The sequence below is a fragment of the Nannospalax galili genome, unplaced genomic scaffold (assembly GCF_000622305.1).
Source record: "Nannospalax galili isolate Female #2095 unplaced genomic scaffold, S.galili_v1.0 scaffold415, whole genome shotgun sequence".
In the NCBI taxonomy this organism is placed as follows: Eukaryota; Metazoa; Chordata; class Mammalia; order Rodentia; family Spalacidae; genus Nannospalax; species Nannospalax galili.
In genome coordinates, this window is record NW_008337494.1 from 1,325,198 (window position 1) to 1,343,542 (window position 18,345).

Sequence of the window (18,345 nt, forward strand, 5' to 3'; positions counted from 1 at the left end):
CTCCTACAGCCTACTGACAAATTATACATAGCAGATCAAGAAATATATATCTAGGTAAGGTTTATCTGAGAACAACTGGTCTTTGCCGAAGATTTATCTACCTGACACACAGTAATTAAAATTACCAGACTGGTGGAACTAACCTTCTTGGGTGTTTAACAGACATACTTCGAGCCTATACTGATTTGGTGAGAGGGACATAAAGGACACTTTTTTGCTCCTTGCCCTCCAGCAAGGACTAGTTCCAGGGGTCTATGAGCATCTCTCAAAACGTCCTGTAATTGTGGTGGGTCTCCTGTCCTTTTGATCAAGGAGGCCGAGGAGACCCCACGAGATGGACATGAACCAGTGTCTAGTCTACAAAGAGGAGGGTCAACACAGAGGAATCATTTCCTCCATGCTTCCAAGCAAAGCCAGCCATGATCGAGCAGAACATTTGACTTATCTTCACATAGATGGAACTGGTAAAAGAAAGTAGCCAGGGGCTCCTCCCAACCCCATGGGACCCCTGAGGAACAAATCCTCTAACGACCTCAAGAGTAAAAACAAATCAGAAGGATTCAAGTACTTGAAGCCTGTGGGGACACCCCATTCAAACCACCACACCACAACTCACATCCCTGCCTCCACTAGGTAATCCCTTTTGCACTTCTACCCTATGCTCATCATGATGGACCAGGATGGTCTCTGCTGTTGTGTCTTCTACTCTCATCACTCTTCTTGAAAGCAGGACAGAATTCATTCTCATATTCCCATCTACACTGAGTCTGGCATGCTACAGGCACCCAATAATGCTTATTGAATGGGTAAATGAATGAATGAGTGGATAGTGAAGATCTCATGCTATGCATGCTTGGAATGCTATCCAATCAAGCTCCAAAGAAACGTTTAGCTCTAAAAGGTTTATTCTAACCCAGGAGTAAGTGAAACTAAGAATCTGTTTATCCTGAAACTTATGGAATAAGAAACATAACCTTGCTTTCTATGTCACAGACAAGGCACCTGGAGGCGGGAAACCTGAATTTACTTCTAGCTTTGTCATTAGCTGTGTGATGACCTCTGACAAGTCATTGACCCCCACCCCCAATCTAGGTCTCCACCAAGGAGCACAGAGTATACACAGGCGCCAAGGATCTGAGTGCAACCGATTATGACTAGTAATAATCAGATACATATGGATTAGAGATGTATGCACCAACATCTCAGTGTTAGTTGTAAAAACAATGATTTTCACAAGAAACAATATATTCTAAAAAGAAATGGAGATCTTTTTTAAAGGTTAAAAACTCATTCAATTTTATATTTTACATGGCTTATACTGAGTTCAATATTGTATAACTGTATTAATTGTGAACCTCGAAACTTACACCCACTTGTGAAAGAGATGTATTCTTGCTCTGGAGTGTGGTATTGAATATGTTAAAGCTGTAATGAAATGCTTCTTCTAATCATGTAGTTATTAAAATTTTTTTTAAGAAAGGAAGAGGATATACACAAAGTTGGGTGGGTAGGAAGGGAGGGGTGTACCAGAGAAGAGTCGGAAAGGGGGGGGGGCAAATATGATCAAAATACACTGTACGAAATTCTCAAAGACCAAATTTAAAAAATAAAAAATAAATGGAAAGGATCAACTTCAAATATAAAGTATGGGTAAATGTCAAGCACAAATATATTATTATAAACCATTTTGTAAAGAGAAAATTGTATGATTAATCACATAAATATTGATAAGCAATTATGCTTCACTGTTAAACAATTACTATTAATCTAAGATAAAGAAGCATTTGTGCAATGACAGCTACACAGTTCAGGCAGAATTTGAAAAGAATCCACAAGTAATGAACACAGATGCACTGACTTATTCGCAAAAGTACAAAAGGAATAACAGAGTTTTCAGTAATTGAAGTTGGAACATCAGATCTCCATAGTTCATATGGACAAAATGAACCTCACCAAAAGCTCACACCCCTATGAAAATTAACTCAAATGGATCCGATATTTAAATTTACAATCTAATTATGAAAGTTTTAGAATAAAACATAGGAGAAAATCTTTAAAGCCTGAAATTAGGCAGAGTTCTTGGATATGATAACAAAGTACTACCCCAGGGGGGAAAAATGGTAAACTGAACTTCAGAAAAATAAAATGAATTAATTAATGTTCTTGCATGGAGGCTCTTCTTCCTCCCACTCTATCAACTCCTTCTACCCTACCTTCTGCTAGGAATCCTATCTGTCTCTAGCTCTATCTCCCACACTTGAAATCTTTTAGCTCTTTCTTTTCTCTCAGACAATGGATTCACAAATTGTGAAATCAATTCACTGTCAAAACAAGAAATTTATAAATCCTTCAATAACATCAAAAACCTAAAGGTTCGATGATGTCTCATTTGCAAACTCTAAGAAAATATTTTCTTTATTTAAATTTTCTTAGCCCAATGCTAGGCATGGGCTACTTCCTTATGGGTTTTTGGTCAGCAAGGCCCGTGACACCCCCAAAACAATACAAGCTACTACTACTGCTTTTGATTGGTAAAACCCTATTGTTGAAAAAAATAACACATTTTTGTTCAGGACATAGAGAAATCAAGCTGGAACTGGCCTGCTGGCTGGGTTTCATAGTGCCAGAGGTGCTTACAGGCTGATGGGGGAGAAAAGTCACCAATAGTCTTATGCAGCACTACAATACTGACCTGCCAAGGCAAGATGTGCCCACTGTTACAATAATGGTATAAATGTTATGTGGGTAACCAACCACTTTCTGATTGGATTTGAGGCTCATACCATAAAGCCCATATCTAGGACCAGGGCAATGGCTCAGAAAGTAAAGGCACTTGCTGCCTAACATGATGACCTGAGTTCAATCCCTGGATCCCACATGGTAGGAGAAAATGGACTCTCAAAGATGTGTTGTCCTATGACTTCCACAAGTATATCATGGCAAGTACACACCGACTCACACACATAGACACACACAGAGACACACACATGATCGATAGACAGACAGATAGACAGATGCTTGATAGATGCTAGATAGATAGATAAATGCAATTTTTTAAAAAAGCCCATGGCTGGGGAAAATGCATGAAACTGGGGAGGAATAATGATGACGGGGCTTCGGAAGGAATTAAAGGGCAGGGAACGGGGGGTGCATTTGATCAATACACACTGTATGAATGTATGAAATTCTCAATTAAAAAACAGGAACTCACCAGGCGTGGTGGCACACGGCTTTAATCCCAGCACTCGGGAGGCAGAGGCAGGGGGGGCTCTGTGGGTTCCAAGCCAGCCCGGGCTACATAGTGAGTTTCAGGGCAGCCAGGGGTTACAAGGGGGCTCTGTCTCAAAAAAACCAAAAAAAAAAAAAAAAAAAAAAAAACAAGAACTCTCATGCGCGCGCGCACACACACACACACACACACACAAAACCACCCTCCTATATACAAAACCAGACCTTATGCTTCCACATCTACAACTTGTTCTTTAAGGGTTACAAGTTCCGTCCCTGTGATCAGTGCTGCTGAGCAAACATCAGGGCAAAATATTTTGGAGTCCTCACAGATGGAGCGTTTCTTTTAACTCGCGGCTGCAACTGGACATGTAGTCCTATCATTATGGTCAGATAACATGGCAGTTATGGTTCCCTGCTCTTGTAGGTGAAAGTGGGTTTTAAAAAGTCTCCTTGGTGAAGAAGTCCACATAAATACAGTTATGATGTCCAGAAGGAAGGGCCTAAATTGACTGAAGCTTTGCCAGGATACCAAAAATAAGGGTACTGTTCTACTTGTTTAATAAACTAATTTTATCCATACCACAAAGTATTTGCAATGTCTCTAGAAGCTGGACAGTTTTACCTTCCTGGCCATATCAAGTATATTTTCCTCTCCTATAATTCTTACTGAGATGGAGATAGTCAATCTTCATTTGAAATCAAGATATTTAAATGAAAAAATATAATTTTTTTTGCTAACACAAAAATGCTTACATATAATGACAAAAATCTAGGACTATAACTAATATACTAGTAGAATTTATTTGACAGAAGACCTGGAAAAGTACCTGTGCTGGATAGCTTTAGTGTTGACACACCTGTTGAGGGAGCCCCAATAAGGAACTGCCTGTGGACTGGCCTGTGGCCATGTCTGTGGGGCATCCTCTTTACTGAGTGATATGGGAGGGCCCAGCCCACTGTGGGTGGTGCCACCCCTGGACAGCATTCCTCCATGGCCTGTGTTCCAGCTCCTACCTCCAGGTTCCTGCCCTGAGTTCCTACCTTGGGCTCCCTGATGAACTGTGACCCGGGAGATCTAAGCTGAATAAACTTTTTCCTCCCCAAGTTGGTATTGTCAGAATGTTTTGTCACAGCAATGGAGAAACAAACTAAAACAGGACCTTTTTATATATTTCACTTCATTACCTCATAATTTCTAAAGCTATAGTTTAATTCCTTGGGAAAAATAAAGTAAAATAAAAAGTTTATTTCTTCAATCCATTTTGTTGTTCTACTTGAAGATCCTGATGTGCCATTAGTAAGTGTATTTAATAATCAGAAAATACCTTTGTAAGAGTGCATCCCAAAAATCACTTCAGAATTTTAAAAGTAGTGACCTCCAAAAATACCTTGTAAAATGAAAATTTACAAGGTGCAGGAAACAGAAGCAAAGCGAAGAGCACTTCCTTGATTTCATGCCTGTTGATTGGATAAAATACTATGGCAAAAGCAACTTCAGGGAGAAAGGGTTTATTGTTAGTTCATAGTTGTTCATTGCAGCAGGAAGTCGAGGCATCAGGAGCCTGATGTATCCGGCCACATGCTAGTACTCAGCATATTGATTAAAGAGTTTTAAATTTTTATTTACGTGTCTGTCTTGTGATTGTGCATACCTGAAGAGCCACAAAAGGGAGACCAATGTCCTGTTGTGAGCCACCCAACATGGACTTTGGGAACTACACTTAGATCCTCTAGAAGAGCAGCAAGTGCTGTTTAACTGCTGAGGCATGTATATGTCTCATATACATATGCATGTTTATGTCAGATAAGTGTAGATGCCAGAAAACTACGATGGGGCCCATGGGGGGGGGGCTTTGTGGTGAGGTAGATGAAGACTAACAAAGGACATGGGATATGAAAGTGAAATGGGTGGAGTTTAGGTGGGGATGGGAGGGTGGGACAATGCAGGAAAGGAGGGAAAAGGTAAACCAAAACTGAGTAGAGGGGTTGGGGATTTAGCTCAGTGGTAGAGCACTTGCCTACCAAGCGCAAGGCCCTGGGTTCGGTCCTCAGTTCCAGAAAAAAAAAAAAAAAAAACTGAGTAGGGAGGAAAATGTCATAAGGAAACCTGCTAGTCTGCATGGTAAATAAATAAAAGCTAGGAATATGACCCCCCCACACAAAAATGATCTGTTCCAGATACCTACAAACGTGAGGTTATCCAGTACAACTCCTTTCTCTATTACATTTGGCTATCATTTTCCTTGTAGGACTCTGTCATGGCTGGGAGCTAAATCTTCCTCTGGGGTTCCTCACCCTCATCAGGTCATCAAGATACTCTGATTAATTCTCCTTCCATCTCTGTTGTACTGTTAACTTTTTAAAGTGAATTTGCTCTCTTCTACACAATGTCTTTTGGCAATGTTTATCTGTGATCTAAGGAGAAGTTTTGCTTGGTGTATCTGTGTGGCTGATTCAGTGAGAGATGCACAGCATCTGCCCCTCTATCCTCAGTTAAACACATCCAAATACACACACACACATATATATATATATATATATACACATACATATATACATATATATACATACATATATATATAATGTGTATATATGTATATATATATATATTTGGCATTCTTTTGAGTGGATCACCTAAAACCAGTTATCCCTTTATTTCAAAACTTAATCAGCAACCAAATTCATGACTTGAAAGGGAAAACATCCTGCTTCAATTTACTGTCACTGATCAGTACCTTTTCATCATCCTGGTGGCATTTCACTGGTGATGTTGGCACATGAATATTAGTTTCATCATCTACTGCAAACTCTTTGCCAGACAGAAAGTCCCAGAGTTCAATCTGTAGGAAATACACAGTATAATAAAGCTAGGAAACAGAATGCTACATCATATAGAATTCATCATTTACTGTCACTGATGCTTCAGTGCAAACTATTGCTTTGCATATTTGTGGGTAGTTATTAACATACATAATTCTCTTTCTTGCATAATTTTACATAGTCTCACAAATCCTAACTTCACTGATAAACCACCATCTTAGTTGGAATTAAGACTTTATGTTGTTGCTGTCCTTTTTTTAAAAAAAAAAAAGGTATTTTATTCATTTTTATTCTATGTGTATGAGTGTATTGCCTGCATGTATAGAAGTGCACCCATGTTATGTAATCCTGCAAAGGTCAGAAGAGGGTGTTGAACACCCTGGAGCTGGAGTTATAGATGGTTGTTAGCTGCCATGTGGGTGCTGGGAACCAAACCCGGGTCCTCTGCAAGAGTAGCCAGTGCTCTTAACCACTGAGCCATCTCTTCAGCCCAGCATTCCTCTTCTTTCAGGACACTTTATTTAATATTTTGTTAAATAACAAATATTGAAATTATAATTCAATAATACATTATAACTAAATGAGGATATTTGAAAATTTTAAGAGTCGAGGAATTTTACCAGGCTGTGTCTATGTATGTATCTTTTCTCATCAGTATAACCTGGGACTAGACACTGGTCATCACTAGACTAAGTTTCCCTTCAGTTACCAAATACATTATGCAGCTAATTATGCTCATTTGCATCCGTTCTCCTCTCTGGGACTACTATCATCTTCATGGTAAGTCCTCTAGCTCTAATTTCCAAGCCTCTTTATTTTTCTCATTTCTTTTTATTTATTATTTTAATTTTATGTGTATGAGTATATTCCTTGCACGTAGGTAGGTGCACCTGTGTCATGCAGTGCCCTCAGAGGTCAGAAAAGGGTCTCTGAGCTCCTGGAACTGGAGTTATGGATGGTTGTTATCTGCCATGTGAGTGCTGGGAATTGAACCCCAGTCCCCTGCAAGAGCAGCCAGTGTTCTTAACCACTGAGTCATCTCTATAGCCCCTATTGTTGTTTTGTTTTGTTTTTAGTTGTGCTGTCTTGATTTTTTTTTTTAATTTTAGGAATAATGTTTTCTTTTTTAAAATTTTTTACAAAAACTTTGAGAATTTCATAAATGCATATAAGGTGTTTTGATCAAATCTATGCCCACTCCCTTCCCTCCAACACTCCCCCCTCTGAAGAGGTAACCCTAAAATCTTTTAAGGATTAGATACAAGCTCCCAAATACTTTTGACATTTTTGGCCTTGGAACAGAGTGTGTTGTGTAGCCCCTATTTTTCTCTTATTTCTTTACATACTGTTTCTCTGTACTTTAAAAGTTTACTGTGTTTGTCAGGATACTAATTTGGCTGTGACTTTACCACTGCAGTAGGAAATCTTTCGTTTTGCTTTTCTTTAAGTTTTCATGAAAATAGCTTATTTTTCATAAAAATTGCAAGGAATTATTTGGAAGTATTTACTTTTATATTACATAGAAAGTTTTTCTGCTTCTCTGTATTTTCATGTTTTATTTGAAATGTTAACATTTTTATAACTGGTAATTTTAGAACCCCATAAATACTATTTTTAAAAAGTGAGCCAAATGAAGTCAGTTTCCACACGAGACAACTCATAAAAGTTACAAATGTTGAAATTCCTCCCACACATAGAACACGGGTACACGAAATGTGAATTATCCCCATAACTGCAGTTGTCAGTCGGCATCTAATCCCTTTGTGAGAGGTTCATGATTTCCTGCATGCTGGAAAGAAATGTCTGTACTTCTGGCGGGAACTGTAGGAAATACTTTCCACCCAACCTGAAGCTTAAAAATAAACCTTTTCACCTGTCTCTGGAACATCCTAGACCTTATATACCCTTGGCAGCTATTAGGTGCTATTTTTCCAACCCAGTCTGTGATTTCACTTAGTTTGACTGTGTTTTTGGTTCCACTCACGCAATAAGCTTTTACCCACACCTCTAAGAGCCAGCACACCTGTCCCTACACCTGAAGACCGGGTTGGCAAAGCAGCAGGGGACCGGGCTGGAAAGAAAGGGTGTTTTGTTTGGGGAAAGAAAAGAACAAACGTTTCTGGATAAAGTGAGTAGTACAGCCATTTATAAGAGCAGTATCTAGTTCTGTATTTAGCAGCCACCATGTGTCCAAAAAGCCAGATGTCTGTGCTCTGGATGGACTTGGGAGGTCTCCGACTGGTTTTCTGTGTTAAACTGAAGGTCCGGTGTCCCTGATTTTGTATTCTCCGTTTCAACAGTGAGCTGGTGCTGCGTGGCTTCCTCAATGTTCTGAAGCAGGCGACTTTCCCACTGTCTCACCCGCTCCATGGCGGCAGTCAGCTTCCGGGGGCCTCGTCTGCCCCTGCAGGCTGTGTGGATCCTGGGCAACCTTGAGTTTCCAGACTGGGGCTGCTGGGCCAATAAAACTGGCACAGATGTGTCCTCCCCGGGAGCGCAGGGGTCCAGGCAGGACCCTAACTGGCCACTGGGCCCCTTGGAAGTCCTGGAGACAGGCTTCCTCTTCCTAGGCCTGCTCCTGGGGGCAGCTATGGAAAGGGCCTCAGTGGCATGGATGGGGAGGGCCTGGGAAGGGTACGCAGACGTCAGAGGGCCACCCTCCACATCCCCTTCACAAAGACCAAGGTCACCTCCCACAGGACTCCCACAGCTACGAGTCCTGTGTTGTAAGAGTTTTCTCAGTGGTGGCTTCATCAGGAAAAAACGAACCCTCCCATCAGTTCAGCATCCTGAGCTTCGCCTCCGGCGTCCTCCTGCTTCCCACCCGAGATAGCCCTGCGCCGGTTGGAGCGCGTGCCCATGCTGGCCTTTGGGCCTACATGTCCTGACAACCCTGCGGTCACCTACACGGTACTTCCAGCAAGCGCCCCTTCTTTGTGGGGTAAGACCTAGTAAGTCTTGTGTTTAGGTGTTAGGCTTGAGTTTTCTTAAGTATTTAAAGTTTCTCTATTCAAGGTATCATTCCCCTCTAGCAGTTCGGTTTGGTTGTGTGCTGCCAGCTGACCTTCTCTGGCTACCGGTAACCTCTGGATGAGTTGTTTCTCTTCACTGGCTCTTTGCGACTCAGTTCTGACATATTTCTACAAGTAACAAAAGGTGACCGTGGCCTTAGCAAACTAGCTGGAGAAACAAAAAGACTACCTCACCAAGGAAGTCTTGTGTTCTCCTCAGCCTTAACCAAAAGGAAGTAATTCAGTTGCTTCTTGGCTACAGACGGAGAATCTGCCAGCCCACAGATAGCATCTGTTGATCTTGCCCACGGGGTTCACAGATCCCTGTAGACAATTCTTGCTGGCCACAGGTCTCTGATGCTGTGGTCCAGATACCAGTGTTCAGGTGAAAACCAGCACTACCCCAAATCTCTCTCCTACCACTCCAGTTACAGTCTGGAGCTTTATATGCTCCTTCATGGAGAGGAATTAGGAACTCGGGAGTAAAGTGGAAAGAGATGGTTCAGGTTACCACGTTTCCAGAACTACCCCATCTTTATTTATCTTAATTCCTCAAAATTCCTGCATTATTTACACTGCAACAACAAACTTAATCAAGGCCATGAAAATCCAAGACCAGCAAGTTCAGAGGTATTTGGAATATTCTGGTATTTACCTTTAAACAACAGCACAGGATTGGGGTTACATTTAATGCAGTTTTGAAAAATCAATCTAGAACATGTTTTCCCACCCATTTTTTTCCTCGGTGAAAATTTCCTTAGAAAACATTAAGTATTAGAGCCCAAGTTGTTGGTGTTTCAGAGTTTTCTTCATGAACTTCCAGCAGTTCAGTTTAATTTTTGGTGCTCTGCAGACATGTTGATATTTGACGACAATCTTCCACATAGACAAGACAACCTGATGCTACAAGCTGATTCATTCATATGAGGAAATGTGTTAGAGAACTTAAGGACCAAGGACAAGATGAAAACAATATGCCTAACGATCTCAGTGCTTATATATGATTAGCTCTACACAATAGCTATATGAGAGGCAGTCAAAAATCATCTCTATAAGCAAGTAAATGAGCACAGTAACAATCATCTCTCACAAGTATCCTTCATAATGTGGGTGATGTACATGTGTGGTGCACAAGGGCACAGGTGAATGTGTGTTTTGAGGAAGTTATAAAAAGGCAAAGAGCTTTTGCTTTTACCCCAACACATTAATAACCTGAATAAATACAATATTCTCCACATCCCTTCGAATAATGAGATGGAAGCAAGAGCAGTGTTTCTCCTTTAAGACCATGCCATTCTCCAGCCCTACTGCCTGCTGCAATGAACACTGATGTAATGTCTGACAAGTTGTCCCTTTTGACCACAGGACGATCTTGAGGACAGAAGCTGACAACTCAGGTGAGGGGCCATCTCTGAGAGCCGCGTAACCACGTCAGGATTTATAGGAGAGTGAAATGAACTTCTATTTTCTCTAAATACAACTTTATAGTCACAGTTTCTATTATAAAAAGCTTAAATACTATTCCCAATAAGCATATAAAAATATTTCAATACCTCAAAAAATACACTAAACATTTCCTTCCAAGTCCAGCTACAGCCACTCAGCTATTACCAATACTTAACTATTACTTTATCGGCACTCAGTAAAAGTTATTTTCAACACTCAAAAAAATTACTCATATGCAGATTATAAAATAGTTTAGCAATTCCAATATAAAAAAACTAAGGGATGCTGCTCTATTTAGTTTTTAAATTTATATTCTATTAAAAAACATGTCTCTGTGTTTGCTTTGGAAGCATGTATACTAAAATTAGAACTATAAAGAGAAGATTAGCATGGTCCCTGCACAAGGATGATACACAAATTTGTAAAATGTTCCATATATTTTTTTAACATTATTTTTATTTTTATGTATCAGTGTATTGCCTGACTGTATATTAAGTGCACCTATGTCATGCAATGCCCACGGAGGCCAGAAGAGGGCATCAGATACCTTGGAACTGGAGTTGCAGATGGTTATTAACCACCATGTGGGTGCTAGGAAGCCAACCTGGGTCCTCTGAAAGACCAGCCAGTGCTCTTAACTGCTGAGCCATCTCTCCAGTTCATGTTTTTTAAAAAAGTTTATACAAAAAAGGAAGTCTATTATTTCACAGATATATCATACTTTTTTCATGAAATAACTCATATGCCTATCTAAGAAGATATTAAACCATACAGAAGAATTATAACAATCATTTATACAATGTACACCAAATAATGTACATTTGATCAAAAAGATGAAGGAAAATGATAGGCAATCTTGATCTAATTCAAAATGAAATCTGGCATTTTGGATTGATTTGTCTATCATAATTTTTTTTGTCTAGTAAGAAAATGTTCTTGGGGCTAAAGAGACGGCTCAACAGTTAAGAGCCATGGCTGTTCTTCTAGAAGACCAGGGTTCAGTTCCCGGCACTTAGATGGCAGCTAACAACTGCCTGGAACTCCAGTTCCAGGTGATCTGATGCTATATTCTGGCCTTTTTAGCATTGCACAACATGGGTTACATACATGCAGACAAAAGACTCATACACATACAGCAAAATTAAATATTTTTAAAAAAAAGAAAAAAATGTTCTCATATCAATTGACAATATCATAAGCCAAATAAACCTTACCATCAAAAATTATTTCTTTTGAGAGGCTAGAGAGATGACTCAATGGTTAAGAGCACTGGCTACTCTTGCAGAGAACCCAGATTAGAATCCCAATACCCACATGGCAGCTAAAAACCTTCTGTAACTCCAGTTCCAGGGGATCCAAAGCTCTCTTCTGACTGCTACTGGCATTGCACAACACAGGTACACTTACATGAATACAAGTAATATACTCATACACATAAAAAAATTAAAAATAAAACATTTTTAAAAATACAAAAATACTTTAAAATATATTTCTTTCAAGTAAAAACCAGCTGCCAGGTAACTAACTTTTCCATTTTTTATTTATTTTTATTTCATATGTATGAATATTTTGCCTGTATGAATGTAAATGCACCTATGTGCGCAATGCCCACAGAGGCCAGAAAAGGGCATCGGAACCGCTGGAACTGGAATTAGGATGGTTGTTAGCCACCATGTGGGTGCTGGGAACTGAACCCAGGTCTTCTGCAAGAGCATCCAGCACTCTCAAGCACTGGGCCAACTCTCCAGCCCCTAAATTTTCCATTCTTAAGATGATTTCCAATGCAAAAACATCATGAAATTACTGGATCTTTTGTTTCTACCCAGTATATTACCCATAACAAAGACTTTATTCTCTGCCGTCTGTTATTATTAAAACTAGAAATATTATGGTTTAAAAATCAAAGTATATTTAGCTGAATTCTAATTTGATTAAAGAAGATTTTTTTTCTTAAATACTTACAGAGGATATCGTGTTATTTTTTTCACAATCAGACATCAAAGTCCTGCATTTTTTATAAACATCAATCAGATCTAGCATATTACTATTCTTCAAGAAATCATTGTAAGTCTTCTTAATGTCTTCATAGTGGTCAACCACTTTCATACTTTCAATGGGCAAGTTCAGTTTCTCATGTAGTAAGTATTTCCATGTCAGTAAGACATCACTGAGAGAGACTGTAAATTCTCCATTTTGCTGAAAAAGATGATGGGGGAAAAAAGAGGGTAAGGGGTACTTACTAGTTGGGTAACAGAATATCAATTTTTCTAGTGGCTTTTGAATAATATCAAAAATACAAATAGCATTTTGTTATAGTCAACACTAAAGTTTTGATAATTTGATGAATATGAACAATTAAGACAAATTTACACATGACGAAATTGACAAAGGTAAAATAAATGTTTCTGAATTCTACTGTATTTCTTTTATTCAAAGTAAAAGGGCAAAGAGCTATACCTGAGTACCATTAACTAAGGAAACGTGTTTCTGTTAACAATTTTTAGTTCTTTTAGCTAAAATACTTTTAATCTATTTATTTTTTAATACTTTTTTTTTATGTGTACGAGTGTTTTGCCTGTGTACATGTACGTGAATGTACCGGTGTCCTGCAATGCCCATGGAGGCCAGAAGAGGGCATCGGAATCCCCTGGAACTAGAGTTACAGCTGTTAGCCCCGCCACGCCCCATGCTGGGAACCAAATCCAGGTCCTCTGCAAGAGCAGCCAGTGCTCTTAACCACTGAGCCATCTCTCCAGCCTTTAATCTCTTATTTAAAATTGTCAAGGCCATAATGAATTCCCACATAACAAAATATATTACAAGTCCAAGTCCTAGCTTTAAAATTCAGTCATGCAGATCAGGCTACTAGTATTATGACTATTTTCACTTCATTACTGTTACTGGGGTAATTTTTAGCAGTAACACTAAAAATTAGGGCCAAATAATAATTTTGATCCTTCCCTGGTCCTAGATACACTAAATTAAAATAGGTGCTTTAAAAAAAAAAAAAAAAAAAAAAAAAAAAAAAAAAAAAAACATTGTTTCTTTCTGTAAGTGCTCAAATGCAACTAACCAAGCAAAATTATTCTTTATTTTTTTTGCTTTCTGTTTATCCTGAAAGACATAAAATAGATTGTGATTTGGTTATGTTGATATATAGTTGCTGAGGAGCCCAGTAATGTTACCAACATGCTCAGAAGTTGGTATTGTTAACTATAAAAGCTTTTCTTGAAGTATCTTCTTATCTATTCACATGTTAAATTCTCAGTGGACATATTGAAAGCCTTTTTTTTTTAATTGAATGCATTCTTCTCCCACATTAATATGCTAGATATTAATAACAGTGACTTCCAAAAAGCACCTGCCTTAACTCAGTAAAAAATTCTAACACTGATGTCCAATTCAGCATTAATAACAAATATGTTTAAGTACCTAGGAGTGGATCTATGAAATATAATACAGGCTGCCTTCCAGTTAAGTTTCTACTAAGATCTTTGCATTAGTTCCATTTAAAGATGGGTAAGGTAATTAAGTAGTTAGCAAAACTGTAATTCTAACTAAATTGTAACATCTTTACTCAATTAAGAATAGAAAGATAACACATCCAAAATATGCAGTTGTTTTTAAAAAATCTGTATCTTTTATCTTTTATGATAATCAGTAACATATGTTACTTACCATCCAGATTGATAACAAGTTGTGTAAACTACCTTTATATATTCTACCTTTATATATTAGCTCTTTTACCCATCCATATCATGATAATTAAAAACTTATTGCAGGTGTGGTGGTGCTCTACTTTAATGCCAGCACTTGGGAGGGAGAGGCAGGCAGATCTGTGAGATCCTGGCCAGCCTGACCTACATATCTAAACCAGGCCTGCTGGGGCTACTAGGGAGACCCTGTCTCAACAACAACAACAACAACAAAAAAAATATATATATATTCCTATTTGCCTTAGGATAGGAATCTGTATGTCATAAATATGACATAACATACCGTCTATGAAGTTAGCTCAATGAACAATCCCAAAAGTTCATCAACTCTCAAACTCTAGAGCTACAACCGAAACAGCACTGTATCAAAAGTCGATATTTTAATACTTTGCCAATCCCATCACGGCTACACTCTCTAAAATTTCTAAGTGGTATTAAATTAATCAGTTAGCATTTCAATGCTGAATTTTTTCATCTCAAAAATTCCTAAAAGTGTTTTCAGTGTGACACTCCTTTATGCTTAAAACAAATTATTTTTCTCTTAATGCAAACACACAATTTATTTTTACTCTGTTGACTATAGCTAAAGTAAAACTATGAAGCTCATGACCTTGTGAAAAAGGTTCTGACCAGATTAACAGTGTTTATACTAAGACTGTAAAAACATTTTAAATCCAAATAAAAAGGCACTCCAAATATCAGTTTCATGATCAGGTGCCCACCATCACAACATAGCCTATTATTCAAACCAGTTACAACTGATTGAGAGAATATGTGTCAAATCAGAAAATGTTTTGCTATGAAAACATGCCAGCTGGCTAATGCATGAAGCAAGTTCAAAATGTTCAAGTCTTTAATTCTCTGATGGACTTAACAAGGTTGTACTTCATAAGAATAAAATGAGAAATGCAAGAATTACACATTTTTAAGAGCACTCGAGTTCAGTGGTAGAGAACAGGTACATTAAAAATATTAATTCTGTGACCTTGGTTGAATAAGATATTTCCAACTCAGCTCTTTGTGGTTATAAGATTGTACAAATTAAGCAGTATCTGATAAAGGGTAGGTAACTAAACATGTCTATTTTTTTTTTTCTCTTTCCCTTCTCAAAGTAAAATGATTCTTGCAATGGTGGTAGATAAATGTACAATTTTAAAAGCCTGTTTATTCTTATTTGGGAGATCATCTTCAAATCTAACAGTTTATCACAGGTACTATAATTGTTTTCTATTGTTATAAAATATCTATTTCATATGATGAAACATATGCAATACTCATTTACCTTAAATAAGGTGGCAAATATCCTATACAGGATAATTGCCAGATGGAGTCAAACCAGGAAACCATTTCCAAGAAAAGGCCAAAGTCACATATATTGCAATATAATGATGTCAACAGTCCTCTATGAATTCATGTAGTATAACTTCTTAGCATTACAAAGTTCCTAAGAACTGTTACATGATTCAAGTTTTTTTAAAAAATCCCCTCTCACAAAGCACGTGAATATCCTAAAACTAAAAAACCATTCTAGTATGCCTATTTATGAATGCACATGTGTTTCTTGCTTCAAATTGTTGAGTGTCTCAAAGTCTGTTCAGTTGAGGATGCCTCAATAATTACCTCAATAATGGCTCTGTATGTGAACAACTGAAGTAATCCCATGTTCATGAATTAAAAGGACTAATAGTATTAAAATATCTATATTACCCAAAGCAATCTACAAATTCAATGCCATCCCTATCAAAATTCTAATGTTTTCCACAGAAAAAGAACAAACAGCTCTCAAATTTATATACAATCACAAAAGACCATGAATAAACAACATAAATACAAGGAAAAAAATGAACAACAATCAACAAAAAATGGAGCCATTACACTATCTGACTTCGATAGGCTACCTTTTAGGCTACCTCATATGCCTAAAATTCCAGTTACTCAGGAGGCAGAGGCAGAGAATTACAAATTAAAGACCAGTCTGGGCAATTTAATGAGACTCTGTCTCAAAAATAAAAAGGCAGCTAGGAATGTAGCTCAGTGTCAGAACACTTGTTCAGCACATGTAAGACCCTCAACACCGCAAAAGAAGAAAATCTTCAAAGCTACAATCATCAAACTAATATGATATGAGCTAAAAAAAATCATACACACCTTTAATCCCAGCACTTGAGTCGCAGAGGCAGGCAGATCCTTGTGACTTCGAGGCCAGCCTGGTCTACATAATGAGTTCTAAGACAGCTGGGGCTACAAGGAGACCCTGTCTCAAAAAGACAAAAAAAAAATTCTGTAAAAACTCTTTTTAGGTTGGAGATATGGCTCAGTGATTAAGAGCGCATACTACTCTTACTGAGGACTAGAGTTCTAGTCCCAGCTCCCACATTGGGCAGCTCACAACTACCTACAACTCTAAATCCAGGGGATCTAACACTTTTGGCCTCCTCAGGCACCTAAGAGCCCAGAAATAAATCTAAAAATTTCACTCAATTCACTTTTGGCAAAGATGCTAAAAACGCACAATAAGGAAAAAAACAAATTAGACCCTTATCTCACATCATATACAGAAATCAACTCAAAATTGATAATTTAAGAAACTAAAAATATAAAAGAACTAAAAGAATACATAAGAGGCACTTTCTATGGCCTTCAGGTGAGAAATTATTATAAGCAAATGGGATTTTATCAAACTAAAAAGCTTCTGCACACAGCCAAGGAAACAAACAACAGTGAAGAAAAAATGCTACAGAATAAGTGAGACTATTTCCAAATCAAAAACCTAATCATAAGCTAACACACAAAACTTCTAAGTTCAATAGTGACAAAAGAAATGACCCCAATGAAAAACGAGCAAAGGCTTCTGAGGGGAGATGGCTCAGTGGGTAAAGCATTTACCATGCAAGTATGGGGACCTAATTAGAATCCCCAGAACCATGTAAAGCTGGGTAAGGTAGCAACAGTCTGTAATCCTGATGCTCCTATTGTGAGGTGGGAGTGGAGACAGGGGAATTCCCAGAAGCCCCCAGGTCAGCTAACCTGTGCACACAGCAGACAACAACAAATGAAACCCTGTCTCAAACAGGGTGGAAGGTGCGGACTGACACCTGAGGCTGTCCCTTGACCTTCGCATGTGCACCATGGCACACAAGTGTCACTACACACACACACACACACACACACACACACACACACACACACACACACACACACACACACACACACACACACACGTTTTAAAAGTGAGCAAAGGATCTGAATATACAGCAATCAAAAAAAGACATTCAATGGGCCAAGAAAAATGAAAAACTTTCCAGCGTAACTTATCGACAAAGAATTGCCAGTTAAAACAATGAGTTTTTATATCACAGCTTTTAGAAAGGCTGCTGTCAAAAAAAAAAAAAAATGAAAAGCAAGAAATACTGACGATGTGGAGAAAGAACTGTCACAGTTTGTGAGTGGGATTCAAATTAGAATACTGGTACCAGAAAGCAGTGGAGAGTCTTCAAAAGTTTAAAAACGTATGCACCAAACAAGGGTATACCCACTTTTATAAAACAAGTACTTCTAGGTAGAAAGACAGAGATTAACCACAAACATAGTAAACAGTGGGTTACTTCAATACCTCATTCTAATCAAGACAGGTTACCTAATACTCCCACCCCCAAAAGAAAAAAAGAAATGAAATGAAACACCTGAGTTATGACATCATAGATCACATTGACCTAACAGACTTCTACAGAAACGCCATTCAAATATTACAAAATACACATTCTTCTCAGCACACGGAACTTTCTCTAAAATGACCATGTAATAGGACACAAAGCAAATCCTGGCAAATACAGGAACATTGAAATAATGTATTTTCTATCTGACCAAAGAAACAAAATTAGAATTGCACAGCAAGAGGAGCAACAGAACGTACCCAAAGTCATGGATACTAAACACACAACCCGATGGTGAATGGATCATTGAAGGTCAAGAAGGAAATAAAAAAATTCCTGTGACTGAATGCAAATGAAAACACAAGAAACCAAAAAGCACAGGACACCATGAAAGCAGTCCTACGAGGGAAAGTCATAGCTGCAGGCACCTGTGTTAAAATATCATACAGATTTCTTATAAATAACAAC

General features: G+C 38.2%; 1 protein-coding gene and 1 non-coding gene across 5 annotated transcripts in view; one reads left to right on the top strand and one right to left on the bottom strand.

Annotated features, from left to right (window-relative positions):
* The window catches only part of Parpbp (PARP1 binding protein), a 77,244-nt gene that overhangs the window by 46,885 nt on the left and 12,014 nt on the right, over positions 1 to 18,345 (bottom strand). For 2 of the 4 annotated variants that reach the window (XM_008832610.2, XM_029563332.1), the window contains exons 3-4: positions 12,471 to 12,704; positions 5,967 to 6,071 (exon numbers count right to left, since the gene is read on the bottom strand). The exons of 1 other annotated variant lie outside the window; for it this stretch is intronic. In XM_008832610.2, the coding sequence (XP_008830832.1) occupies positions 5,967 to 6,071; positions 12,471 to 12,704 (339 nt within the window). The remainder of the gene's footprint in view (positions 1 to 5,966; positions 6,072 to 12,470; positions 12,705 to 18,345) is intronic. One more of the 4 variants, XM_029563333.1, reaches the window with a different exon arrangement.
* Positions 10,847 to 10,949, top strand: LOC115070269. Its single transcript, XR_003849454.1, has one exon. It is a non-coding gene; the product is annotated as a U6 spliceosomal RNA (small nuclear RNA).